The sequence below is a fragment of the Zophobas morio genome, unplaced genomic scaffold (genome assembly GCF_036711695.1).
Source record: "Zophobas morio isolate AGI-343-1 ecotype UQ-CSIRO unplaced genomic scaffold, CSIRO_AGI_Zmor_V1 ptg000017l, whole genome shotgun sequence".
NCBI classification, from domain to species: Eukaryota; Metazoa; Arthropoda; class Insecta; order Coleoptera; family Tenebrionidae; genus Zophobas; species Zophobas morio.
The window spans coordinates 2,428,428-2,454,201 of NW_026972122.1; the positions used below are offsets into that span (position 1 = coordinate 2,428,428).

A 25,774-nucleotide genomic window follows, 5' to 3' on the forward strand; every position below is an offset into this window, starting at 1 on the left:
TTTAATAATAAAAAATAAGCTGTCGATATTTATGCTTAGCATTTATTCATTTAAAACTTCAGAGATTTAGGCTTCGGTCCTGATTTAAAAAATATTTCGTGTTTCGGAGCCAGAAATATTTGGTTTGAATTTTTTCAAAATTTTGAATATCATCCCATTTTATTATGGTGATTCTGGAACGATGTCAAAAGATATCTTATGTAAGCTGAAAACTATCAAAATTTCTTCAAGTTTTTTTCGAAGATGATTCAAAATGGGTCAAACATTTCATTGAAAAATTGAACTTTTGGAAAAGTTGTCAATAATCCACAAAAAAATTGGAATGTATATTTCGATATGCTGATTTGAAAAATATAGCAAGTTTGTGGTTGCAGAGCATGATTTCTGGAATATTTGGTTGGAAAAGAATTTTTTTTTTAAATCTTAAATGTCGATATATTTCATCTTGTGATTCTGGAAATATGTTATGGATTTTCGAAGAAAAGGAAGCCGAATATAGGATGCATAAAAATTCATAAAAAAAACCTGGACTATAGGTGTCAACGTGTCGATTCGTAAAGTATAGTGCTCCCCTAGAAAATATTTTTTAAAGAAATTCTAAAAATCCATCTAAAAGTTTTATTACTAGTTATTGTGATAATTAATGTGTTGTTTAATTGTTCAATGTAGCAAAAAAAACAATTTTAAAATCATTATAACTCCACCAGAATGTGAGAGGGAATTTTTTTACTATTTTACCCACACTCAACAGTTCATTGTTAAGAGCGTAGCGAACAGTTAATTCGCCATTTTCCAAACACCCGGTATAATATTCAAATCGAATATTCGTAGGTAGACAACAAAACAACGAAACAAATATAGTTTTTACGTGAGTAATAGGATTTTGTTATAATCCAAGCATTAGTAATATGTAATTAAATTTTGATCACTTCATCCATGTCAAAGATTGCGAAATATGATTTCGAGTGAGAATTGATTACATTTAAACAATTCATCTACGGATTTAAGTTGATAACGAAATTTTATAAATTATTATTTTTTTATTTTCAATCCCTCTAAGCTGCAGATCTTAAATTTAAATCATGAGATAACTGGTCATTTATTTTGTCAATAAGTTTTGTTTTATTTACTTTTTTAGGACACTGTACATAGATTTACAAAAACTAGCAGCATATGAAGAATATACACTCAAAATGAATGGAGATAAATCCTAATTAGCAATGTACTGTATACCCTTAAGGTGGGTTTAAAATTTGTAAGCAACCAGTTCAATAGTTTCAAAACACATGGTAAAATTCTCAATTATTTTCCGGACTGTTACATGTCCAGGGCTGGATTAACAAACTAACGTAAACACATTTTTGGTGATGATGAACATACAAGTTTGGATTAGCGTGTTACCATCTACAATATATTCTTAAAATAGGTAGATACTAGAACTGTTTTCAATTTTAGAGAATATTTGCCCTTAAAGTGCAACATACAACTAATTGGATTTTTAAATCAAGCCGTTTGACGTGGACATAATAATTTAATTCCATTTGATTTATTATCAAATTATCGGGAAGAGGGTTTTACAGAAATGGTATAAAAATGGTGGAGTACACACATACTGATTAGAGCAAATTCGATATTATTTAATGATGGTTCGATACTCAGTTGTATTTATTTTTGCTGTGGTTTTCAGCAAGTATCAAACACTAGCACAGAGAGGTAACAATAGATGTACAGGGTGAGTCAATAACCACGCGCTTTCGATATATCCCATTATTATTAAAAGTAGAACATATAGTATGGTTCACTTTAACTTGAAACTTGAAGTAAAAAGAAAATGATAAAAAAACGGACTAAGATGGAATAAAATTACACTTTTTTCTATGTGTATAAATTAATGGGTTATCGACAGGCTAGTACTTATTAACTCCGCATGATACTTTAATAATAATTGCTCCCTGATCCTTAGTGGTTTGCTTTTTAGGATGTTTCTTTGACGTGATGTCCAACGCCGCCACTGCACCCCTCATATTACAAGGAAGTGGATCTTTTGACGAACCTTCAGCCAACGGAAGCATTGCATATGGGTATAGGCACGGTATGTCGATTGCTTGTCCAGGGGGACAATTCAATCCACCTGGCTTAAAGGTACTTGGCCAAAACATGATCTGCGTAGAGGGTACAAGGATCAAAATTTCAACATCAGTTTATTTGGACTTTGCTAACATTACATGCACTGATAGAGCTAGACCATACGTAGAAGTAATCCCAGTCTTCACTGAAATACAGTGCGAGAATGGTACCACTGGGTTCAAGGCAGGTTATACTATTTCAGTGTCACCTACGTTTGTTACTGTATATACGGGTTGTTTTCGCGTGTTCAATACTCCCTTCTATGTCAAGCACAAACTAAATAAATGGGCACGATCTGGACAGAATTATGCAGACACACCCAGATATATTTTTGATTTTGAGATGTTTACCTATGACGCACTCGCAGATTACGACAATTATGAAGCTAGATTTGAAGAAATGGGTCTCCAGGATTATGTCAACGATGTACATTATTTAACGAAAGGACAACTGGCTCCACCTGATGATTTTCTTTACGTTCTTCAAAGAGACGCTACTTATAATTTAGCTAACGTTGCTCCACAGTGGAATACTTTTGATGAAGGGAACTGGAGGTCCCTAGAAAACGGAATTGTGAATCTGTTGGAAAGTCAAGATATCGGAGGTGCTACCATTTTAACGGGAACTTTAAAATCAGCGTCTCTGAAAAATTCGAGCGGAGAGGAAATCGAACTTCGTATTGGACCACTTATTGTAGTTCCAAGATGGTTTTGGAAAATTGTTTATTTCCCAGACCTGCATTTCGGTGCAATTTTCTTCGGATATAATAATCCTTACGTGAATAAATTTCTCGTTGACGCCGAATTCTTGACGGAAATATGTTCCACGGATGTCTTCGGAACGTTACAAAGTAGTTGGATGTTGAATGCTATTGACAACACAGACCCATTTTTGGGATATACCTATGCTTGTCCATTGAACACTGTTCAAATAATTGATTCCCTTATTGGTGAAATTGTTACTAATTTTCTTGCAGAACTAAATGTGACTGAATCTAGAATATTCCCCTAAATCGTTAAATAACAAGACCCGAAGTAATGTTCATTTGTCTAATAGCGTGAATATACATATATTATACTACTTTAAATTTAGTTTCTTTTTGTCTGGTATCAAATAAAAATCTTCTCGTTATGATATTGTTTCACTTTCATGAGTATGACACGAAAATTTTCAGCGTGGTACGTTCATGATATATCAGACTAACTGTTCCACCAATGGACTCTATTATTGTAGAAGTAAAAACTAAATGAAAGTCTTATAAGAAAATAAAAAGAAACTACAATTTTCTTACTGCAAGTTTTATTTGTCTACTATCATCAAAAATTTTAAATCAAACTTTTATTTTTTGTTTAGTGGAAAAATTGATACTTGTCAAGTTGCCTTCGAAAAGCACGTTTCTAACGATCTCAGCTAGAAAAGTAACCGTAAATATATCCCAAAAAAGAATCATTATTATCGACACCATGTAACAACCAAGTGTCTTGTAACATCTGAAATACATCAGTTGGTATAACATATTTCACCCAAAAATTCAGAATCCACATTATCTTTGGAAACGTAAGGATTATTATATCCAAAGAAAACTGCACCAAAATTATGACCAGTGAATATAAACTAGCTTCCAAAACCATCTCGATATCGGAAAAGTGGTACCACTTTCCTTCAAACGAAGCTCTTCTTCCGTACCATTCACGTTTTCTAAGGTAGCTACTTTGAGGGTTCCCGTTAGTACCGTAGCGTCTCCAATATCACCACTTTCCAGTAAATTAACAATCGCATTTTCCAGTACCCGCCAGTTGCCTGGATCAAACGTGTTCCACCGTGGCGCCACATTAGCTAAATCATAGGTTGCATCTCTTTGAAACGAATATAAAAATTCATCGCATGCAGCAAGTTGTCCTTTAGTTAAGTCGTGAACACCATCAACGTACCTTTGCAGACCCAAATTTTCAAAAGTAGTTCCATAATTTTCGTACGCAGCCACTGGATCATCAGAAAATAAACCCAAATCGAAGACGTACCGAGGTGGTTCCGCATAATTTTGGCCCGACCTTGCCCATTTGCTTATACGATATTTGGTATACAAAGGAATGCCAAGTTCGAGTTGAAAACATACTAACAGTGCGCGATAGAAACTTTTGTTGAGAGTATAACCGATCTCAATAGCGGTACCACCTTCACAAATTATGTCGGAATTTAATTTATCAGTGAGATAAGGTCTTGCTGTGTCATTTAAAGTACAGGTTATCTTGTTGAAGTTTCCAGCGACTCCTGTTTTGATGTCGACTATTGTACCTTCTCTACAATATACAGAGTGTCCGTTTACATCTATAGCTGTGGGTGTGAATTCACCACCTGGACATGCTATGTAAATTGGTTCTCTGTAGATAAAGTGGAGGCTGCCGTTGGGTGAAGGTTCTGGGAAGACGTCGCTGCCAACAATGAGAGGAGTGAGTGCAGGGTTAGTCAACACGTCTAAGTAGCAACCTGAAATATTCGTCTTTGTTTTTGTTTTTTCGTAACGATTATATAGAAGTTTGATATTACACTCGAAAACTCAAGTGATCACGTAACCTAGACGTTATAATTCACATCGCGTTGTGTCTGTGTAAAATGTGCTTACCTGGAAATACACTACTTGTTGTGGAAAAACCTACAGTTAAAGCATATAAAACAAAATATATAAATGTTTTATTAATCATCATCAGCAATTAGCAGTTAGTCGTAAAAGTTTAATCATCCAATGATTTATTGCTACTAATCCTAAAATTATCAATTACGTCAGTTTTAATCTACTAGTACTGTAATCAGCAGGTAGTGATTTTTCGAAAGTATGTTGATAACATCTTAATGAACCACAAAAAAAATAAGCAACCGTTATATTCATCGATGTAACTGTCCTTGGGGAGATGTAGTTGTAATGGAATGATATTTTAGTGTGTATAGTATCAATTTTGATTACATATGATTTCAGTTTAGAAGGATTAAACTAAACTACACGAATGAACAAATCAAAATAGTGGAATCTTTTCGTTGGTACATACATAGTTGTCAACAGTGATTAGGGAAATAGGATGCAGACAAAATAATATATAAATCGCATCTTATTCCTCTTAATCTAAGTAGAAACATAGTGCCGAATCAGTCTAAGAATGTTCAGTTTTATCCCAGTTATTCAACAACTGTTTTTCTTTCAGTTGTAATAATGGTGGATGCGCCGGGATACAAAATGAAAATTCGAATGAGCATCAACTCATGCTTAGTCATTTTAGACACAAAAATTAAATTTGAAGACCATGTTGGTTAAGAGTTGTGTAGTTGAGCTTAGTTATAAATATTTACTATTTCTTGCATTATGATAGAATGATTCAGGGAGCCATTTTTAATTTTCAACATTTAATTTGGTAACTATGACCGAACCGTGTTTTGTATGTAAGATCACTTTATCACAGTTAATAATATAGCGACTTTGGTCACTGTCAATTGTGAAATGAGCGAACATAACAAATGTGGTCAGAAAAATGTCAGCTTGGCGTCTTAAATGTCAATTTGGCAATCAGATATGCCACCAAAAAATTTTAAATTCAACTGACAAAAAAAATTTGGATTAAGACTATTTACAAAAACTGCTCTCGCCCCTGAAATAAAGTCGAACTTGGAAAAATGAAAAAATTTAATTTTGCGAATTTAATTTTTTTTCTGACAACTCCTAAAAGTCAAAATAAAGCTATTTGTGTAGTGTTAAACCATATATCAGTTTGAACAAGTTTAGTATAATACTGATAAAAACAGTACTGTATGCTCCAATTTTCTGGAAAATAGGATAAACGTTCTTAATTTGATCAATCAAATAAAAGCTGTGGCCCGCCGATCCACGACCGTCTCAACTGCAAAGTAAGTGCGCTACCGGTAGACTACCGCTGTGGTTGTGAAGTTTCGTATTATGCGTGTAAAGAACAAGATGGACCAAACATAAAACAAATATAATAAGAATAAAGAAAATCAAGGTAGATTCATAAACCACATAGGTACTATCTTAGACAATAGAAGGGGCTAGCATTCTATAAGATAAGATTGATTTTGGAAAATCACCTACCTTCCAAGAAAATCGAGGGTGGGTGGGCGGGCCTAGTATTTGATAAGATAAAACTGATTTTGGCAAATTACGTACCTTCTATCAAAATAGAGGGCGGGTGGGCGAGGCTAGTACTTTCTAAGAAAAAACTGGTTTTGGCAACTAACTTAGGTACTGTCTTAGAAAATAGAAGGCGGGTGGGTGGGGCTAGCATTCTATAAGATATGACTGATTTTGACACTTTTGACATTTTCTACCATTTGTCAACCATTTTCGAAATTGAACCAGCATATTTTCTTGTAGATTTCGATATTTAGAATTCATTTTCGGCTTCGTTTTTTCGAAAATTCCTACTGTTTTCTAATATCGCCAATTGAAATACGACAATTTTGACAATTTTTTATAAATTTCAATTAAGCCATGTCAAGTGCACAAAATAAGAAATAAATTTTATAACAAATAATAAAACAAACAAGTGAAGTATAGCGCTTTTTTTACTTTTTTCACATCCTAGATTCTTTTAGTTTCCATTCCCACAGCAAAGAAGACCAAAATTAGCCCGGCCCACCCACCCTGCCTCCACTTCAGTGATTAATTTTATCCGGTTTGAATGAAATGAATGATCTTATACTGAACAGAAATGAACTTAGTGGTTAGAATGTCAAGAGCAGGTGGGCGGCGAAGTTAGCACTTAAGACAGGACTGATTTTGGAAAATAACACATCCGCTAAGAAAATAAAGGGTGGGTGGGCTTTACTATTTGTTGATAAGATAAGACTTATTTTGGCAAATAACATAGCTACTATCTTAGAAAATAGAAGGCGGGTGAGCAGAGCTAGCATTTTATAAAATATGACTGATTTTGACACTTTCGACATTTTCGACCATATTGCAACCATTTTCGAAATTGAACTGACAGTCGTGTAAATTTCAACATTGAGAATTTCGGTTTCGTTTGTTCGTAAATTCTTATGGTTTTTCCAATATCGCCAATTGAATTACGACATTTTTTACAATTTTTTAAAAATTTCAATAAAGTCATTTCAGGTGCACAATATAAGAAATTAATTTTGTAGCGAATAATATATACTCTTCTCACATCTAGATTCTTTTAGTTTCCACTCCCACTCCACAAAAGACCTCAATTAGCCCCGCCCACCCACCCTGCTTCCATTTCACTGATTATTTTATCCGGTCTGAATCAAATGAATGATCTTATACTGAACAGGAATAAAATTAGTGGAAAGAGCAGGTGGGTGGCGGAGTTAGCACTTGCTAAGGCAAGACTGATTTTGGCAAATGACATACCCTCTAACAAAACAGCATGGGTGGTGGGCGGGGCTAATACTTTCTAAGAAAAAACGGATTTTGGCAACTAACATAGGTACTATTGTAGAAAATAGAAGGCGCGTGGGCGGGGCTAGCATTTTATAAGATGTGATTTATTTTGACATTTTTGACATTTTCGACTATTTATTTTTCAACCATTTTAAAAATTGAACTAGAAATTTTCTTATAGATTTCGACATTTAAAATTCATTTTCGGCTACGTTTTTTCGGAAATTCCTACCGTTTTCCAATATGGCCAATTGAAATACGGCAATTTTTACAATTTTTTAAATATTTCTTAATCTGAGACAAATTTTTGTAAAAGATATTTTTTTTTATACATTTCGATAATTTTTAATAATAAAAAATAAGCTGTCGATATTTATGCTTAGCATTTGTTCATTTAAAACTTCAGAGATTTAGACTTCGACGTCCTGATTTAAAAAATATTTCGTGTTCGGAGCCAGAAATATTTGGTTTGATTTTTTTTTAAATTTTGAATATCATCCCATTTTATTATGGTGATTCTGGAACGATGTCAAAAAATATCTTATGTAAGTTGAAAACTATCAAAATTTCTTTAAGTTTTTTTCGAAGATGATTCAAAATGGGTCAAACATTTCATTGAAAAATTGAACTTTTGGAAAAATTGTCAATAATCCACAAAAAAAATTGGGATGTAGAATTCGTCATGTTGATTTGAAAAATATAGCGAGTTTGTGATTGCAGAGGATGATTTCTGGAATATTTGGTTGGAAAAGATTTTTTTTTAAATCTTAAAAATCGATATATTTCATCTTGTGATTCTGGAAATATGTTATGGATTTTCGAAGAAATGAAGCCGAATATAGCATACAGGATTTAAAATTTGAGCTTTGCGAAGAGACGGCTAAAACTTCATAAAACAAATCTGGACTATAGGTCTCACCGTGTCGATTCGTAAAGTGTAGTGTTCTCCTAGAAAATAATTTTTTAAGAAATTCTAAAAGTCCATCTAAAAGTTTTATTACTAGTTATTGTGATACTGAATGTGTTGTTTAGTTGTTCAGTGTAGCAAAAGAACCAATTTTAAAATCATTATAACTCCACCAGAATGTGAGAAGGAATATTTTTACTATTTTTCCCAGACTCACAGTTGATTGCGTAGCGAACAGTTAATTCGCCATTTTCCAGACACCCCGTATTATATTCAAATCGAATATTCGTAGGTAGACAACAAAACAACGAAACAAATATAGTTTTTACGTGAGTAATAGGATTTTGTTATAATCCAAGCATTAGTAATACGTAATTAAATTTTGATCACTTCATCCATGTCAAAGATTGCGAAATATGATTTCGAGTGAGAATTGATTACATTTAAAAAATACGTATACGGATTTAAGTTGATAACGAAATTTTATAAATTATTATTTTTTTATTTTCAATCCCTTTAAGCTGCAGAACTTAAATTTAAATCATTAGATAACTGGTCGTTTATTTTGTCAATAAGTTTTGTTTTATTTACTTTTTTAGAACACTGTACATAGATCTCCAAAAAGTAGCAGCATATGAAGAATATACACTCAAAATGAATGGAGATATATTCTAATTAGCAATGTACCATATACCCATAATGTGGGTTTAAAATTTGTAAGCAATCAGTTCACTAGTTTCAAAACACATTGCAAAATTCTGAATTATTTTCCGGACTGTTACATGTCCAGGGCTGTATTAACAAACTAAAGTAAACACATTTTTGGTGGTGATGAACATACAAGTTTGGATTAGCGTGTTACCATCTACAATATATTCTTAAAATAGGTAGATACTAGAACTGTTTTCAATTTTAGAGAATATTTGCCCTTAATGTGCAATATACAACTAATTGGATTTTTAAATCAACCGTTTGACGTGAACATAATAATTTAATTCCATTTGATTTATTATCAAATTATCGAGAGGAGTGTTTTACAGTAATGGTATAAATATGGCATACACCCACACATACTGATTAGAGCAAATTCGATATTATTTAATGATGGTTCGATACTCAGTCGTATTTACTTTTGCTGTGATTTTCATCAAGTATGAAACACTAGCACAGAGAGGTAACAATAGATGTACAGGGTGAGTCAATAAGCATGCGCTTTCGATATATCCCATTATTATTAAAAGTAGAACATATAATATGGTTCACTTTAACTTGAAACTTGAAGTAAAAAGAAAATGATAAAAAAACGAACTAAGATGGAATAAAATTACACTTTTTTCTATGTGTATAAATTAATGGGTTATCGACAGGCTAGTACTTATTAACTCCGCATGATACTTTAATAATTGCTCCCTGATCCTTAGTGGTTTGCTTTTTAGGATGTTTCTTTGACGTGATGTCCAACGCCGCCACTGCACCCCTCATATTACAAGGAAGTGGATCTTTTGACGAACCTTCAGCCAACGGAAGCATTGCATATGGGTATAGGCAAGGTATGTCGATTGCTTGTCCAGGGGGACAATTCAATCCACCTGGCTTAAAGGTACTTGACCAAAACATGATCTGCGTAGAGGGTACAAGGATCAAAATTTCAACATCAGTTTATTTGGACTTTGCTAACATTACATGCACTGATAGAGCTAGACCATACGTAGAAGTAATCCCAGTCTTCACTGAAATACAGTGCGAGAATGGTACCACTGGGTTCAAGGCAGGTTATACTATTTCAGTGTCACCTACGTTTGTTACTGTATATACGGGTTGTTTTCGCGTCTTCAATACTCCCTTCTATGTCAAGCACAAACTAAATAAATGGGCACGATCTGGACAGAATTATCCAGAAACATCCAGATATATTTTTGATTTTGAGATGTTTACCGTAGACGCACTCGCAGATTACGACAATTATGAAGCTAGATTTGAAGAAATGGGTCTCCAGGATTATGTCAACGATGTACATTATTTAACGAAGGGACAACTGGCTCCACCTGATGATTTTCTTTACGTTCTTCAAAGAGACGCAACTTATAATTTAGCTAACGTTGCTCCTCAGTGGAATACTTTTGATGAAGGGAACTGGAGGTCCCTAGAAAACGGAATTGTGAATCTGTTGGAAAGTCAAGATATCGGAGGTGCTACAATTTTAACGGGAACTTTAAAATCAGCGTCTCTGAGAAATTCTAGCGGAGAGGAAATCGAACTTCGTATTGCACCACTTATTGTAGTTCCAAGATGGTTTTGGAAAATTGTCTATTTCCCAGACTTGCATTTCGGTGCAATCTTCTTCGGATATAATAATCCTTACGTGAATAAATTTCTCGTTGATGCGGAATTCTTGAGGGAAATATGTTCCACGGATGTCTTCGGAACGTTACAAAGTAGTTGGATGTTGAATGATATTGACAACACAGACCCATTTTTGGGATATACCTATGCCTGTCCATTGAACACTGTTCAAATAATTGATCCCCTTATTGGTGAAATTGTAACTAATTTTCTTGCAGAACTAAATGTGACTAATTCTAGAATATTCCCCTAAGTCGTTAAATAACAAGACCAGATGAAATGTAGCAGCAGCGTAGATTTATTTAAGTAATGTTTATTTGTCTAGTAGAGTGAGTATATATATTATACTACTTTAAATTTAGCTTCTTTTTGTCTGGTATCAAATAAAAAACTTCTCGTTATGATTTTGTTTCACTTTCAAGAGTATGACACTAAAATTTTCGGCGTGGTGCGTTCATGATGTTATCAGACTAACTGTTTCACCAATGGACTCTATTATTGTAGAAGTAAAAATTAAATGAAAGTCTTATAATAAAATAGAAAGAAACTACAATTTTCTCACTGCAATTTTTATTTGTCTACTATTATCAAAAATTTAAAATCAAACTTTTATTTTTGTTTAGTGGAAAAATTAATACTTGTCAAGTTGCCTTCTAAAAGCACATTTCTAACGATCTCAGCTAGAAGAGTGTCGATTATTTGATTTGTGTCCAACTGGCAAGCGTAAATATATCCCAAAAAAGCATCACTATTATCGACACCATTTAGCAACCAAGTGTCTTTCAAAATCTCAAATACATCACTATAACATATTTCACCCAAAAATTCAAAATCCACATTATCTTTGGAAACGTAAGGATTATTATATCCAAAGAAAACTGCGCCAAAATTATCACCAGGAATATAAACTAGCTTCCAAAACCATCTCGGTACCGGAAAAGTGGTACCACTTTCCTTCAAACGAAGCTCTTCTTCTGTACCATTCACGTTAACTAAAGTAGCTACTTTGAGGGTTCCCGTTAGTACCGTAGCGTCTCCAATATCACCACTTTCCAGTAAATTAACAATCGCGTTTTCCAGTACTCGCCAGTTGCCTTGATCAAACGTGTTCCACCGTGGCGCCACATTAGCTAAATCATAGGTTGCATCTCTTTGAAACGAATATAAAAATTCATCGTATGCAGCAAGTTGCCCTTTAGTTAAGTAGTGAACACCATCAACGTACCTTTGCAGACCCAAATCTTCAAAAGTAGTCCCATAATTTTCGTACGCAGCCACTGGATCATCAGAAAATAAACCCAAATCGAAGACGTACCGAGGTGGTTCCGCATAATTTTGTCCCGACCTTGCCCATTTGCTTATACGATATTTGGTATACAAAGGAATGCCAAGTTCGAGTTGAAAACATACTAACAGTGCGCGATAGAAACTTTTGTTGAGAGTGTAACCTATCTCAACAGCGGTACCACCTTCACAAGATATGTCGGAATTTGGTTTATCAGTGAGATAAGGTCTTGCTGTGTCATTTAAAGTACAGATGATCTTGTTGAAGTCTCCAGCGACTCCTGTTTTGATGTCGACTATTGTACCTTCTCTACAATATACGGAGTGTCCGTTTACATCTATAGCTGTGGGTGTGAATTCACCACCTGGGCATGCTATGTAAATTGGTTCTCTGTAGACAAAGTGGAGGCTGCCGTTGGGTGAAGGTTCTGGGAAGACGTCGCTGCCAACAATGAGAGGAGTGAGTGCAGGGTTAGTCAACACGTCTAAGTAGCAACCTGAAATATTTGTCTGTGTTTTTTTTCGTAACGATTATATAGAAGTTTGATATTACACTTGAAAACTCAAGTGATCACGTAACCTAGACGTTATAATTCACATCGCGTTGTGTCTGTGTAAAATGTGCTTACCTGGAAATACACTACTTGTTGTGGAAAAACCTACAGTTAAAGCATATAAAACAAAATATATAAATGTTTTATTAATCATCATCAGCAATTAGCAGTTAGTCGTAAAAGTTTAATGATCCAATGATTTATTGCTACTAATCCTAAAATTATCAATTACGTCAGTTTTAATCTACTAGTACTGTAATCAGCAGGTAGTGATATTTCGAAAGTATGTTGATAACATCTTAATGAACCACAAAAAAAAAATAAGCAACCGTTATATTCATTGATGCAACTGTCCTTGGGGAGATGTAGTTGTAATGGAATGATATTTTAGTGTGTATAGTATCAATTTTGATTACATATGATTTCAGTTTAGAAAGATGAAACTAAATTACACGAATAAACAAATCAAAATAGTGGAATCTTTTCGTTGGTACATACATAGTTGCCAACAGTGATTAGGAAATAGGATGCAGACAAAATAATATATAAATCGCATCTTATTCCTCTTAATCTAAGTAGAAACATAGTGCCGAATCAGTCTAAGAATGTTCAGTTTTATCCTAGTTGTTATTATTCAACAACTGTTTTTCTTTCAGTTGTAATAATGGTGGATGCGCCGGGATACAAAATGAAGATTCGAATGAGCTAGATAACTCATGCTTAGTGATTTTAGACACAAAAATTAAATTTGAAGACCATGTTGGTTAAGAGTTGTGTAGTTGAGCTTAGTTATAAATATTTACCATTTCTATTCAAAGAAAATATATTTGCATTATGATAGAATGATTCAGGGAGCCATTTTTAATTTTCAACATTTAATTTGGTAACTATGACCGAAGCAAATTTTTCTATTGACATTTCTGAATTATTGGCTGTAATGTTGTTTTGTATGTAAGATCACTTTATCACAGTTAATAATATAGCGACTTTGGTCACTGTCAATTGTGAAATGAGCGAACATAACAAATGTGGTCAGAAAAATGTCAGCTTAGCGTCTTAAATGTCAATTTGACAATCAGATATGCCACCAAAAAATTTTAAATTCATCTGACAAAAAAAAATTGGATTAAAACTATTTACACAAAACTGCTCTCGCCCCTGAAATAAAGTCGAACAAATGTACGTTCTTGGAAAAATGAAAAAATTTAATTTTGCGAATTTAATTTTTTTTCTGATAACTCTTAAAAGTCAAAATAAAGCTATTTGTGTAATGTTAAACTATATATCAGTTTGAACAAGTTTAGTATAATACTGATAAAAACAGTACTGTATGCTCCAATTTTCTGGAAAATAGGATAAACGTTCTTAATTTGATCAATCAAATAAAAGCTGTGGCCCGCCGATCCACGACCGTCTCAACTGCAAAGTAAGTGCGCTACCGGTAGACTACTGCGGTGGTTGTGAAGTTTCGTATTATGCGTGTAAAGAACAAGATGGACCAAACATAAAACAAATATAGTAAGAATAAAGAAAATTAAGGTAGATTCATAAACCACATAGGTACATCTTAGACAATAGAAGGCGGGTGGGTGGGGCTAGCATTCTATAAGATAAGACTGATTTTGGAAAATCACCTACGTTCCAAGAAAATCGAGTGTGGGTGGGCGGGCCTAGTATTTCATAAGTTAAAACTGATTTTGGCAAATGACGTACCTTCTATCAAAATAGAGGGCGGTGGGCGGGGCTAGTACTTTCTAAGAAAAAACTGGTTTTGGCAACTAACTTAGGTACTGTCTTAGAAAATAGAAGGCGGGTGGGTGGGGCTAGCATTATATAAGATATGACTGATTTTGACACTTTTGACATTTTCTACCATTTGTCAACCATTTTCGAAATTAAACTAGATATTTTCTTGTAGATTTCGATATTTAGAATTCATTTTCGGCTTCGTTTTTTTCGAAAATTCCTACTGTTTTCTAATATCGCCAATTGAAATTCGACAATTTTGACAATTTTTTATAAATTTCAATTAAGCCATGTCAAGTACACAAAATAAGAAATAAATTTTATAGCAAATAATATAACAAGCAAGTGAACTATAGCGCTTTTTTTACTTTTTTCGCATCCTAGATTCTTTTAGTTTCCATTCCCACAGCAAAGAAGACCACAAATTGAACTGACAGTTTCGTGTAAATTTCAACATTGAGAATTAATTTTCGGTTTCGTTTTTTCGGAAATTCTTATGGTTTTTCCAATATCGCCAATTGAAATACGGCATTTTTTACAATTTTTTAAAAATTTCAATTAAGTCATTTCAAGTGCACAATATAAGAAATTAATTTTGTAGCGAATAATATATACTCTTTTCACATCTAGATTCTTTTAGTTTCCATTCCCACTCCACAAAAGACCTCAATTAGCCCCGCCCACCCACCCTGCTTCCATTTCACTGATTATTTTATCCGGTCTGAATCAAATGAATGATCTTATACTGAACAGGAATAAAATTAGTGGAAAGAGCAGGTGGGTGGCGGAGTTAGCACTTGCTAAGAAAAGACTGATTTTGGCAAATGACATATCCTCTAACAAAACAGCATGGGTGGTGGGCGGGGCTAATACTTTCTAAGAAAAAACGGATTTTGGCAACTAACATAGGTACTATTGTAGAAAATAGAAGGCGCGTGGGCGGGGCTAGCATTTTATAAGGTGTGATTTATTTTGACACTTTTGACATTTTCGACCATTTTTCAACCATTTTCAAAATTGAACTAGAAATTTTCTTATAGATTTCGACATTTAGAATTCATTTTCGGCTACGTTTTTTCGGAAATTCCTACCGTTTTCCAATATCGCCAATTGAAATACGGCAATTTTTACAATTTTTTAAATATTTCTTAATCTGAGGCAAATCTTTGTAACAGATAATTTTTTTATACATTTCGATAATTTTTAACAATAAAAAATAAGCTGTCGATATTTATACTTAGCATTTATTTATTTAAAACTTCAGAGATTTAGGCTTCGACGTCCTGATTTAAAAAATATTTCGTGTTTCGGAGCCAGAAATATTTGGTTTGAATTTTTTCAAAATTTTGAATATCATCCCATTTTATTATGGTGATTCTGGAACGATGTCAAAAGATATCTTATGTAAGCTGAAAACTATCAAAATTTCTTCAAGTTTTTTTCGATGATGATTCAAAATGGGTCAAACATTTCATTGAAAAATTGAACTTTTGGAACAATTGTCAATAATCCACAAAAAAATTGGGATGTAGATTTCGATATGCTGATTTGAAAAATATAGCAAGTTTGTGGTTGCAGAGCATGATTTCTGGAATATTTGGTTGGAAAAGAATTTTTTTTTTTAAATCTTAAAAGTCGATATATTTCATCTTGTGATTCTGGAAATATGTTATGGATTTTCGAAGAAAAGGAAGCCGAATATAGGATGCATAAAATTAAAAAAAAAAACCTGGACTATAGATCTCAACGTGTCGATTCGTAAGGTAAAGTGCTCCTAGAAAATATTTTTTAAAGAAATTCTAAAAATCCATCTAAAAGTTTTATTACTAGTTATTGTGATAATTAATGTGTTGTTTAATTGTTCAATGTAGCAAAAAAACCAATTTTAAAATCATTATAACTCCACCAGAATGTGAGAGGGAATTTTTTTACTATTTTACCCACACTCAACAGTTCATTGTTAAGAGCGTAGCGAACAGTTAATTCGCCATTTTCCAAACACCCGGTATAATATTCAAATCGAATATTCGTAGGTAGACAACAAAACAACGAAACAAATATAGTTTTTACGTGAGTAATAGGATTTTGTTATAATCCAAGCATTAGTAATATGTAATTAAATTTTGATCAATTCATCCATGTCAAAGATTGCGAAATATGATTTCGAGTGAGAATTGATTACATTTAAACAATTCATCTACGGATTTAAGTTGATAACGAAATTTTATAAATTATTATTTTTTTATTTTCAATCCCTCTAAGCTGCAGATCTTAAATTTAAATCATGAGATAACTGGTCTTTTATTTTGTCAATAAGTTTTGTTTTATTTACTTTTTTAGGACACTGTACATAGATTTACAAAAACTAGAAGCATATGAAGAATATACACTCAAAATGAATGGAGATAAATCCTAATTAGCAATGTACTGTATACCCTTAAGGTGGGTTTAAAATTTGTAAGCAATCAGTTCAATAGTTTCAAAACACATGGTAAAATTCTCAATTATTTTCCGGACTGTTACATGTCAAGGGTTGTATTAACAAACTAAAGTAAACACATTTTTGGTGGTGATGAACATACAAGTTTGGATTAGCGTGTTACCATCTACAATATATTCTTAAAATAGGTAGATAGTAGAACTGTTTTCAATTTTAGAGAATATTTGGCCTTAAATTTAATTGGATTTTTAAATCAAGCCGTTTGACGTGGATATAATAATTTAATTCCATTTGATTTATTATCAAATTATCGAGAGGAGTGTTTTACAGTAATGGTATAAAAATGGCAATAACACACACATACTGATTAGAGCAAATTCGATATTATTTAATGATGGTTCGATACTCAGTCGTATTTATTTTTGCTGTGATTTTCATCAAGTATGAAACACTAGCACAGAGAGGTAACAATAGATGTACAGGGTGAGTCAATAAGCATGCGCTTTCGATATACCCCATTATTATTAAAAGTAGAACATATAATATGTTTCACTTTAACTTGAAACTTAAAGTAAAAAGAAAATGATAAAAAAACGAACTAAGATGGAATAAAATTACACTTTTTTCTGTGTGTATAAATTAATGGGTTATCGACAGGCGCGTAGGTACTTATTAACTCCGCATGATACTTTAATATAAATAATAATTGTTCCTTGATCCTTAATGGTTTGCTTTTTAGGATGTTTCTTTGATGTGATGTCCAACACTGCCACTGCACCCCTCATATTACAAGGAAGTGGATCTTTTGACGAACCTTCAGCCAATGGAAGCATTGCATATGGGTATAGGCAAAGCATGTCGATTGCTTGTCCAGGGGGACAATTCAATCCACCTGGCTTAAAGGTACTTGGCCAAAATATGATTTGCGTAGAGGGTACAAGAATCAAAATTTCAACATCCGTTTATTTGGACTTTGCTGACATTACATGCAGTGATAGAGCTAGACCATACGTAGAAGTAATCCCAGTCTTCACTGAAATACAGTGCGAGAATGGTACCACTGGCTTCAAGGCAGGTTATACTATTTCACCTACGTTTGTTACCGTATATACGGGTTGTTTTCGCGTCTTCAATACTCCCTTCTATGTCAAGCACAAACTAAATAAATGGGCACGATCTGGACAGAATTATCCAGAAACACCCAGATATATTTTTGATTTTGAGATGTTTACCTATGACGCACTCGCAGATTACGACAATTATGAAGCTAGATTTGAAGAAATGGGTCTCCAGGATTATGTCAACGATGTACATTATTTAACGAAAGGACAACTGGCTCCACCTGATGATTTTCTTTACGTTCTTCAAAGAGACGCTACTTATAATTTAGCTAACGTTGCTCCACAGTGGAATACTTTTGATGAAGGGAACTGGAGGTCCCTAGAAAACGGAATTGTGAATCTGTTGGAAAGTCAAGATATCGGAGGTGCTACCATTTTAACGGGAACTTTAAAATCAGCGTCTCTGAAAAATTCTAGCGGAGAGGAAATCGAACTTCGTATTGGACCACTTATTGTAGTTCCAAGATGGTTTTGGAAAATTGTTTATTTCCCAGACCTGCATTTCGGTGCAATCTTCTTCGGATATAATAATCCTTACGTGAATAAGTTTCTCGTTGACGCGGAATTCTTGAGGGAAATATGTTCCACGGATGTCTTCGGAACGTTACAAAGTGGTTGGATGTTGAATGAGATTGACAACACAGATCCATTTTTGGGATATACCTATGCTTGTCCATTGAACACGGTTCAAATAATTGATCCTCTTATTGGCGAAATTGTTACTAATTTTCTTGGAGAACTAAATGTGACTAAATTGGAATATTCCCCTAAGTCGTTAAACAACAATACCGGATGAAATGTGGCAGTATCTAGTAGCGTGAATTTGTATTACTACTATAAATTTAGTATCTTTTTGTCTGGTATCAAATAAAAATCTTGTCGTTATGATTGTTTCACTTTCATGAGTAAAATTTTCGGCTTGGTACTTTCATGATATTATCAGACTAACTGTTCCACCAATGGACTCTATTTATTGTAGAAGTTAAAAGTAAATGAAAATCTTATAACAAAATAGAAAGAAACTACAATTTTCTTACTACAGTTTTTATTTGTCTACTATCATCAAATATTTAAAATCAAACTTTTATTTTTTGTTTAGTAGAAAAATTAATACTTGTCAAGTTGCCTTCTAAAAGCACATTTCTAACGATCTCAGCTAGAAGAGTGTCGATTATTTGATTTGTGTCCAACTGGCAAGCGTAAATATATCCCAAAAAAGAATCACTATTATCGACACCATTTAACAACCAAGTGTCTTGCAAAATCTCAAATACATCACTATAACATATTTCACCCAAAAATTCAGAATCCACATTTTCTTTGGAAACGTAAGGATTATTATATCCAAAGAAAACTGCGCCAAAATTATCACCAGGAATATAAATAAGCTTCCAAAACCATCTCGGTACCGGAAAAGTGGTACAACTTTCCTTCAAACGAAGTTCTTCTTCTGTACCATTCACGTTCACTAAAGTAGCTACTTTGAGGGTTCCCGTTAGTACCGTAGCGTCTCCAATATCATCACTTTCTAGTAAATTAACAATCGCATTTTCCAGTACTCGCCAGTTGCCTTGATCAAACGTGTTCCACCGTGGCTCCACATTAGCTAAATCATAGGTTGCATCTCTTTGAAACGAATATAAAAATTCATCGTATGCAGCAAGTTGCCCTTTAGTTAAGTAGTGAACACCATCAACGTACCTTTGCAGACCCAAATCTTCAAAAGTAGTTGCATAATTTTCGTACGCAGCCACTGGATCATCAGAAAATAAACCCAAATCGAAGACGTACCGAGGTGGTTCCGCATAATTTTGGCCCTACTTTGCCCATTTGCTTACACGATATTTGGTATATAAAGGAATACCAAGTTCGAGTTGAAAACATACTAACAGTGCGCGATAGAAACTTTTGTTGAGAGTGTAACCTATCTCAATAGCGGTACCCCCTTCACAAATTATGTCGGAATTTGGTTTATCAGTGAGATAAGGTCTTGCTGTGTCATTTAAAGTACATGTGATCTTGTTGAAATCTCCAGCGACTCCTGTTTTGATGTCGACTATTGTACCTTCTCTACAATATACAGAGTGTCCGTTTATATCAATAGCTGTGGGTGTGAATTCACCACCTGGACATGCTATGTAAATTGGTTCTCTGTAAACAAAGTGGAGGCTGCCGTTGGGTGAAGGTGCTGGGAAGACGTCACTGCCAACAATGAGAGGAGTGAGTGCAGGGTTAGTCAACACGTCTAAGTAGCAACCTGAAATGTTTTTCTTTGTTTGTGTTTTTTTGTAACGATTATGTAGAAGTTTTATATTACACTTGAAAACTCAAGTGACCACGTAACCTAGACGTTATAATTCACATCACGTTGTGTCTGTGTAAAATGTACTTACCCGGAAATACACTACTTGTTGTGGAAAAACTTACAGTTAAAGCATATAAAACAAAATATATAAATGTTTTATTAATCATCATCATCAATTAGAAGCAAAAGTTTAATGATCCAATGATTTATTGCTACTAATCCTAAAATTATCAATTACGACAGTTTTAATCTACTAGTACTATAATCAGCAGGTAGTGATTTTTCGAAGTATATTGATAACATCTTAATGAACCACAAAAAAAAATTCTTCTGGAAAATAGGATAAACCGTTCTTAATTTGATCAATAAAATAAAAGCTTTTGCCCGTCGATATACGATCCTCTAAACTGCAGAGTGAGTGCAGTACTGGCAGACTACCGCTGTGGTTGTGAAGTTTCGTATTATGTGTCTAAAAAACAAGACGGACTAAATATAAAACAAATATAACAAGAATAAAGAAAATCAAGGTAGATTCATAAACCACATAGGTACTATCTTAGAAAATAAAAGGCGGGTGGGTGGGGCTAGTATTCTATAAGATAAGACTGATTTTGGAAAATAACACATCAAAATAGAGGTCGGGAGGGCGGGGCTAGTACTTTCTAAGAAAAAACTGATTTTGGCAACTAACTTAGGTACTATTTTAGAAAATAGAAGGCGGGTGCGTGGAGCTAGCATTCTATAAGATAAGACTGATTTTGACACTTTCAACATTTTCGACAATTTTGCAACCATTTTCGAAATTGAGCTTAAATTTTCGTGTAAATTTCGACATTGAGAATTAATTTTTGGCTTCGTTTTTTCGTAAGTTGCTACGGTTTTTCCAAGATGGCCAATTGAAATACGGCATTTTTTACAATTTTTTTTAAAATTTCAATTAAGTCATTTCAAGTGCACAATATAAGAAATAAATTTTATAGCGAATAATGTAACAAACAAGTTAAATATAGCGCTTTTTTTACTCTTTTCACATCTAGATTCTTTTAGTTTCCACTCCCACTCCACAAAAGACATCAATTAGCCCCGCCCGCCTACCCTGCCTCCATTTCACTGATTCATTTTATCCGGTCTGAATCAAATGAATGATTTTATACTGAACAGGAATAAAATTAGTGGGTGGCGGATTTAGCACTTGCTAAGACAAGACTGATTTTGGCAAATGACATACCCTCTAACAAAATAGAGGGCTGGTGGGCGGGGCTAATATTTTCCAAGAAAAAACTGATTTTGGCAACTAACATGGGTTGATTTATTTTGACACTTTTGACATTATTAAATTGAAATAGATATTATTTCCTTGAAGATTTGGATATTTGGAATTCATTTTCGGCTTCGTTTTTTCGGAAATTCCTGCCGTTTTCTAATATGGCCAATTGAAATACGGCAATTTTTACAATTTTTGAAATATTTCTTAATCTGAGGCAAATTTTTGTAAAAGATAATTTTTTTATACATTTCGATAATTTTTAATAATAAAAAATAAACTGTCGGTATTTATGCTTAGCATTTATTCATTTAAACCTTCAGAGATTTAGACTTCGACGTGCTGATTTAAAAAATATTTCGCGTTCATGGTCCCGGAGCCAGAAATATTCGGTTTGAATTTTTTTTAAATTCTGAACTTCATCCCATTTCATTATGGTGATTCTGGGAAGATGATATGTGAATTTTCGAAGAAACAAAGTCCAAAATATCTTATGTAAGCTGAGAACTATCAAAATGTCTTTAAGTTTTTTTCGAAGATGATTCAAAATGGGTCGAACATTACATTGAAAAATTGAACTCTTGGAAAAGTTGTCTAATAGTCCATAAACAAAAATTGGGATGTATATTTCGTTATGCTGATTTGAAAAATATAGCGGGTTTGTGGAGCAGAACAAGATTTTTGGAATATTTGGTTGGAAAAGATTTTTTTTTTAATCTTAAAACTCGATGTATTTCTTGTGATTCTGGAAATCTATTATGGATTTTTGAAGAAATGAAGCCGAATATAGGGGATACAGGATTTAAAATTTGAGCTTTGCGAAAAGACGGTTAAAAATTCATAAAAAAATCTGGACTATAGGTCTCAACGTGTCGATTCGTAAAGTATAGTGTTCTCCTAGAAAATATTTTTTTAAGAAATTCTAAAAATCCATCTAAAATTCATAGTATATTATTAACCAAGGTTGTGAAGACAGATGCTGCGCGTCTCAGGTTCTAATTTGCGCTCGGTCTAGAATTGGCTTCACAAACGTAGTTAATATACTATTTTCCACTAATAGCCCACTTAAGGTTTACGAATTTTCAAAATGTTTTTTCTGAAGTGCATCAATAAAAACGTCTACTCACGTCATTTTAGTAAGCTTTGGAATTTTATTATTTTTTGACAATCCAGAAATGGTCCAGAACTTTTGTTTTAATTTCCTCCATATTTCCCGTTTTTAATAAATTTGTGTGTGAAAAATGTTGCAAAGTGAACCATCATGTACCCCTCCTCATTCCGTCGTACTTCCGCGACCGCGACAAATTTGGCTGAAAAAGATATCGACCTTTTATTGTTAAAGCGACACGAGGAATGGAAATCCGCCAGGGTAGCAGAAGGATACAACGACGGCTCGATCTTCAACAAAAAAAATCGCCGAAATCGTCCAAAGCTCATCTACGACAAATCAAGTCAAACCAAATCGGAACCATGAGTCAGTTTCACTCCCATCAACTTCATCAACTTAGTTTCACCAATTTATCCTCAATTACACCGAGAATAATCAATTCAGGGTTTGGAAATCATTCCAGGGCATAATTTAAAACTAAATTTTCCAAAATGATCGTTTTCAGGTTATGTCTCATTTTTTCTGACAGTTGTCGACATTTGTCACGTTAGGTGGCCAACTTCACGTTTACATTATTGACCAAGGTTCACAATTTTCCAAATTACAGACCTCTAGACAAGTCGACAATTAGCCATTGTAATGCTACTAGTGGAAAAACAATTATCTTCCATTTTATCCGATTGCAAACTGACAAATTTGACTTTTGTAATGATTGTATTTACATAGGACTGAAATTACCGTTACAAATAGTTTAAAATTCAGTACAGTTATAACAGTTGCGAAACTAAATTTAAGCTTCTATAAAAATATTTATTGAACAATTTACCACTAAAAGAAAGCATAAAACGTTTAACTTTAATGTTTACAAAGATTATAAATATTTATTTCAAAAACAAAATATCGAATCTTATTTTGTACGTTTGGCAAACACCTCCACATTTCTAGTTCCAAATTCATCGAGAGTATTGGTGACGATTTCACGTACAAGAGGCTCGATTATTTGATCCGGCTTCAAAGCGCAAGCGTATATAAAACCGTTAGTTGCCACATTATTATCAATAAGTTGCAAAGACCAGCTGCTTCTTATTGATTCCAATGTATCCACAGTACATATTTCCTTCAAAAATTCAGCATCCACTTTGATTTTACTGTCATAGATATTGTTATATCCGAAAAATATGGCACCAAACTGGAGATCGGGCAAATAAACCATTTTCCAAAACCAACGCGGAACTGGAAAGCGACCATCTTGGAGATAAAGTTCCACTGGAACTCCGTTTTGGTCGTTCAAGGTGGCCACTTTTAACGTTCCAGTTAATACCGTAGCGTTATCACCAACATCTTCGTTTGCCACCAAATCTATAACTGCCTGTTCCAATATATGCCAGTTCGATTCATCAAAAGTATTCCATTGAGGCGCAACATTAGCTAAATTGTACGTCGCGTCCTTTTGAAAGGGATAAAATAATTCGTCGCTTGACGCCAGCTGGCCTCTCTGCAAAAAGTACGTTTCGTTGATATATTGAGAAACACCTAGTTCTTGAAAAGCGGCTTTAACGTCGCTGTATACATGGGTCACATCTCCAGAAATTAGGTCCCCAGCGAAAAAGTAGTTGCTTGGTGGTGGCTGATAATCTTCTAGCAGGCGCGTCCACTTAGTAATGGTGTATTTGGTGTAAAGTGGAATGCCTTCGTCCATTTGATAACATATTACAAGTACTCGAGCAAATGCGCGGTTTATGTTGTATCCCACTTCGACAGATCTGGGATAACTATCCCCCTCACATTGTATGTCGGGGTTCGAGTAAATTTCGGCCAAATCTGGTCTTGTTTTGTCGATTAAAGTACAAGTCAAATTTTTGTACGTTATAGGTTTAGATTGACCGTTTAAGTAATCCGAATCTATACACTTTGCCACTTGTCCATTGACGTTATAACCTGGAGTGCTAAATTGTCCTCCGGGGCAAGCCCAATATGTTACTGCCATGTGGCTTACGTCAATGTAGTTACCTTCTTGTACTTTGGGAAATTGGTAGTTTGCGTCCACAATCAAAAATGAGAAAGCACTGGTAGATAGATCAATGGTACAAGCTGAAATTATAAATTCGTTAAGCTTTATTTCGGGAGTTTTTTTCAAATAAACATAAGTATATAGAATTTTTGTATTGGAAATATCTATTCTGACACAGCTTCAATAACGAGGATATCTATGTATTTTCAATAGTAATCATGTGCTCGTATTAACTGCAGTAATCAACAAGTAAAAAAAAAGAACTTACTAAGTCAAAATATTTAAAATTACTTACAGCGAGGTCCTTGAGCTACATTTTCTGGTATATATGTCACAATGAGCAGAAAAACAGCTACAGAAGCACTAGTAAATGATATTTTTTTAAGCATGTTGCTAAACGTTATTGAATTTTCGGTTTCTGTTTGTATTTATATAGCTCCAGTAATCATAAACATTATTTCGAAGCTGATAAAAAAATTGAAGATATTATCATCTTACAAAAATCTGTGTTAATTTTTAAGATAACATAAATCTGCCGACTAATTAAAAATTGAGAAATATCACGACACTAATAATAATAATGACAACAATAATAATTCTCAAATTCCCCTTTTGTAAGATGGAATCAAGTATTGTTTATGATTTTATAAGTTAATTTTTTTTTTAATTTTCATTTGTTTATAACGTAGTTTTGTGCTAAAATTTCTCAATGGCAGATTTTTCTTATAAACCGACTTGCTTAAACCTATATGAATTAAAAGACTATTTAAATGAAATATCCATGTGTTCAATCTTCATTTTGCGTATATACATAATCACTTATTATAATCTTTACATGATTAACAGGATGCTGTTTTGATAAAATCAGCTTCATTACTAATTAAATTTTTATCACTTGATGCATGTCAATGATATGAAGTGTTATTTCGCATGATAATTGATTATATTTAAACAAATATAATGGTTTAGTTGATAAACTTTTGTAAATTATTCCTTTGTTTTTGTTGTTTTATAAGTTGCAGCGATTAGATTTTAATTATGATATGAAGATAAAAAAGACCACACCGATTTCTTAGAACATTCAAAATTAAACGAGTTCTGGTTATGCAAGATTTAATCATTTCGATTACTCAGATGCAAAGAAAAAAACA

General features: G+C 33.5%; 6 protein-coding genes across 8 annotated transcripts; 3 read left to right on the forward strand and 3 right to left on the reverse strand.

Annotated features, from left to right (window-relative positions):
- Positions 1-1,637: 1,637 nt before the first annotated feature.
- Positions 1,638-3,213, forward strand: LOC135130397 (uncharacterized). 2 transcript variants are annotated; one of them, XM_064057773.1, is made up of 2 exons: positions 1,638-1,713; positions 1,979-3,213. In XM_064057773.1, the coding sequence occupies exons 1-2, from the start codon at positions 1,641-1,643 to the stop codon at positions 3,136-3,138; spliced, it is 1,233 nt and encodes a 410-aa protein (XP_063913843.1). In that variant the 5' UTR covers positions 1,638-1,640; the 3' UTR covers positions 3,139-3,213. The 2 variants fall into 2 exon arrangements, with proteins under 2 accessions (XP_063913843.1, XP_063913844.1); XM_064057774.1 differs by having other exon boundaries at positions 1,642-1,732.
- A 414-nt stretch (positions 3,214-3,627) lies between these two features.
- Positions 3,628-7,044, reverse strand: LOC135130584 (uncharacterized). Its single transcript, XM_064057987.1, has 3 exons — positions 6,960-7,044; positions 3,781-4,614; positions 3,628-3,710 (listed from the first exon to the last, which is right to left on the reverse strand). Exons 1-3 carry the CDS (start codon positions 7,042-7,044, stop codon positions 3,628-3,630), a joined length of 1,002 nt encoding a protein of 333 aa, XP_063914057.1.
- Positions 7,045-9,537: 2,493 nt separating this feature from the next.
- On the forward strand, positions 9,538-11,191 carry LOC135130298 (uncharacterized). The gene is made up of 2 exons (XM_064057664.1): positions 9,538-9,621; positions 9,884-11,191. Exons 1-2 carry the CDS (start codon positions 9,549-9,551, stop codon positions 11,041-11,043), a joined length of 1,233 nt encoding a protein of 410 aa, XP_063913734.1. The 5' UTR covers positions 9,538-9,548; the 3' UTR covers positions 11,044-11,191.
- A 208-nt stretch (positions 11,192-11,399) lies between these two features.
- LOC135130585 (uncharacterized) lies at positions 11,400-12,782 on the reverse strand. Its single transcript, XM_064057989.1, has 2 exons — positions 12,704-12,782; positions 11,400-12,571 (listed from the first exon to the last, which is right to left on the reverse strand). Exons 1-2 carry the CDS (start codon positions 12,780-12,782, stop codon positions 11,400-11,402), a joined length of 1,251 nt encoding a protein of 416 aa, XP_063914059.1.
- A 4,414-nt stretch (positions 12,783-17,196) lies between these two features.
- LOC135130382 (uncharacterized) lies at positions 17,197-18,820 on the forward strand. 2 transcript variants are annotated; one of them, XM_064057754.1, is made up of 2 exons: positions 17,197-17,278; positions 17,554-18,820. In XM_064057754.1, the coding sequence occupies exons 1-2, from the start codon at positions 17,206-17,208 to the stop codon at positions 18,729-18,731; spliced, it is 1,251 nt and encodes a 416-aa protein (XP_063913824.1). In that variant the 5' UTR covers positions 17,197-17,205; the 3' UTR covers positions 18,732-18,820. The 2 variants fall into 2 exon arrangements, with proteins under 2 accessions (XP_063913824.1, XP_063913825.1); XM_064057755.1 differs by having other exon boundaries at positions 17,207-17,297.
- A 4,581-nt stretch (positions 18,821-23,401) lies between these two features.
- On the reverse strand, positions 23,402-25,012 carry LOC135130586 (uncharacterized). The gene is made up of 2 exons (XM_064057990.1): positions 24,919-25,012; positions 23,402-24,703 (listed from the first exon to the last, which is right to left on the reverse strand). Exons 1-2 carry the CDS (start codon positions 25,010-25,012, stop codon positions 23,520-23,522), a joined length of 1,278 nt encoding a protein of 425 aa, XP_063914060.1. The 3' UTR covers positions 23,402-23,519.
- Positions 25,013-25,774: the final 762 nt, after the last annotated feature.

Excerpts from the sequence above, each read along its gene's own strand:
- LOC135130382 (XM_064057754.1), top strand. The coding sequence starts at position 17,206 with ATGATGGTTCGATACTCAGTCGTATTTATTTTTGCTGTGATTTTCATC. Across the intron at positions 17,279-17,553 it reads TGAAACACTAGCACAGAGAG|GATGTTTCTTTGATGTGATG; the intron begins GTAACAATAGAT and ends TTTGCTTTTTAG.
- LOC135130584 (XM_064057987.1), bottom strand. The coding sequence starts at position 7,044 with ATGCTAGCTCTGCTCACCCGCCTTCTATTTTCTAAGATAGTAGCTATG. Across the intron at positions 4,615-6,959 it reads TCTTATCTTATCAACAAATA|GTTGCTACTTAGACGTGTTG; the intron begins GTAAAGCCCACC and ends CGAATATTTCAG. Across the intron at positions 3,711-3,780 it reads GCTTCGTTTGAAGGAAAGTG|TTTTCTTTGGATATAATAAT; the intron begins GTACCACTTTTC and ends ATTTTGGTGCAG.
- LOC135130586 (XM_064057990.1), bottom strand. The coding sequence starts at position 25,012 with ATGCTTAAAAAAATATCATTTACTAGTGCTTCTGTAGCTGTTTTTCTG. Across the intron at positions 24,704-24,918 it reads TGTAGCTCAAGGACCTCGCT|CTTGTACCATTGATCTATCT; the intron begins GTAAGTAATTTT and ends TTATAATTTCAG.
- LOC135130397 (XM_064057773.1), top strand. The coding sequence starts at position 1,641 with ATGATGGTTCGATACTCAGTTGTATTTATTTTTGCTGTGGTTTTCAGC. Across the intron at positions 1,714-1,978 it reads TCAAACACTAGCACAGAGAG|GATGTTTCTTTGACGTGATG; the intron begins GTAACAATAGAT and ends TTTGCTTTTTAG.
- LOC135130585 (XM_064057989.1), bottom strand. The coding sequence starts at position 12,782 with ATGATTAATAAAACATTTATATATTTTGTTTTATATGCTTTAACTGTA. Across the intron at positions 12,572-12,703 it reads AACAAGTAGTGTATTTCCAG|GTTGCTACTTAGACGTGTTG; the intron begins GTAAGCACATTT and ends CAAATATTTCAG.
- LOC135130298 (XM_064057664.1), top strand. The coding sequence starts at position 9,549 with ATGATGGTTCGATACTCAGTCGTATTTACTTTTGCTGTGATTTTCATC. Across the intron at positions 9,622-9,883 it reads TGAAACACTAGCACAGAGAG|GATGTTTCTTTGACGTGATG; the intron begins GTAACAATAGAT and ends TTTGCTTTTTAG.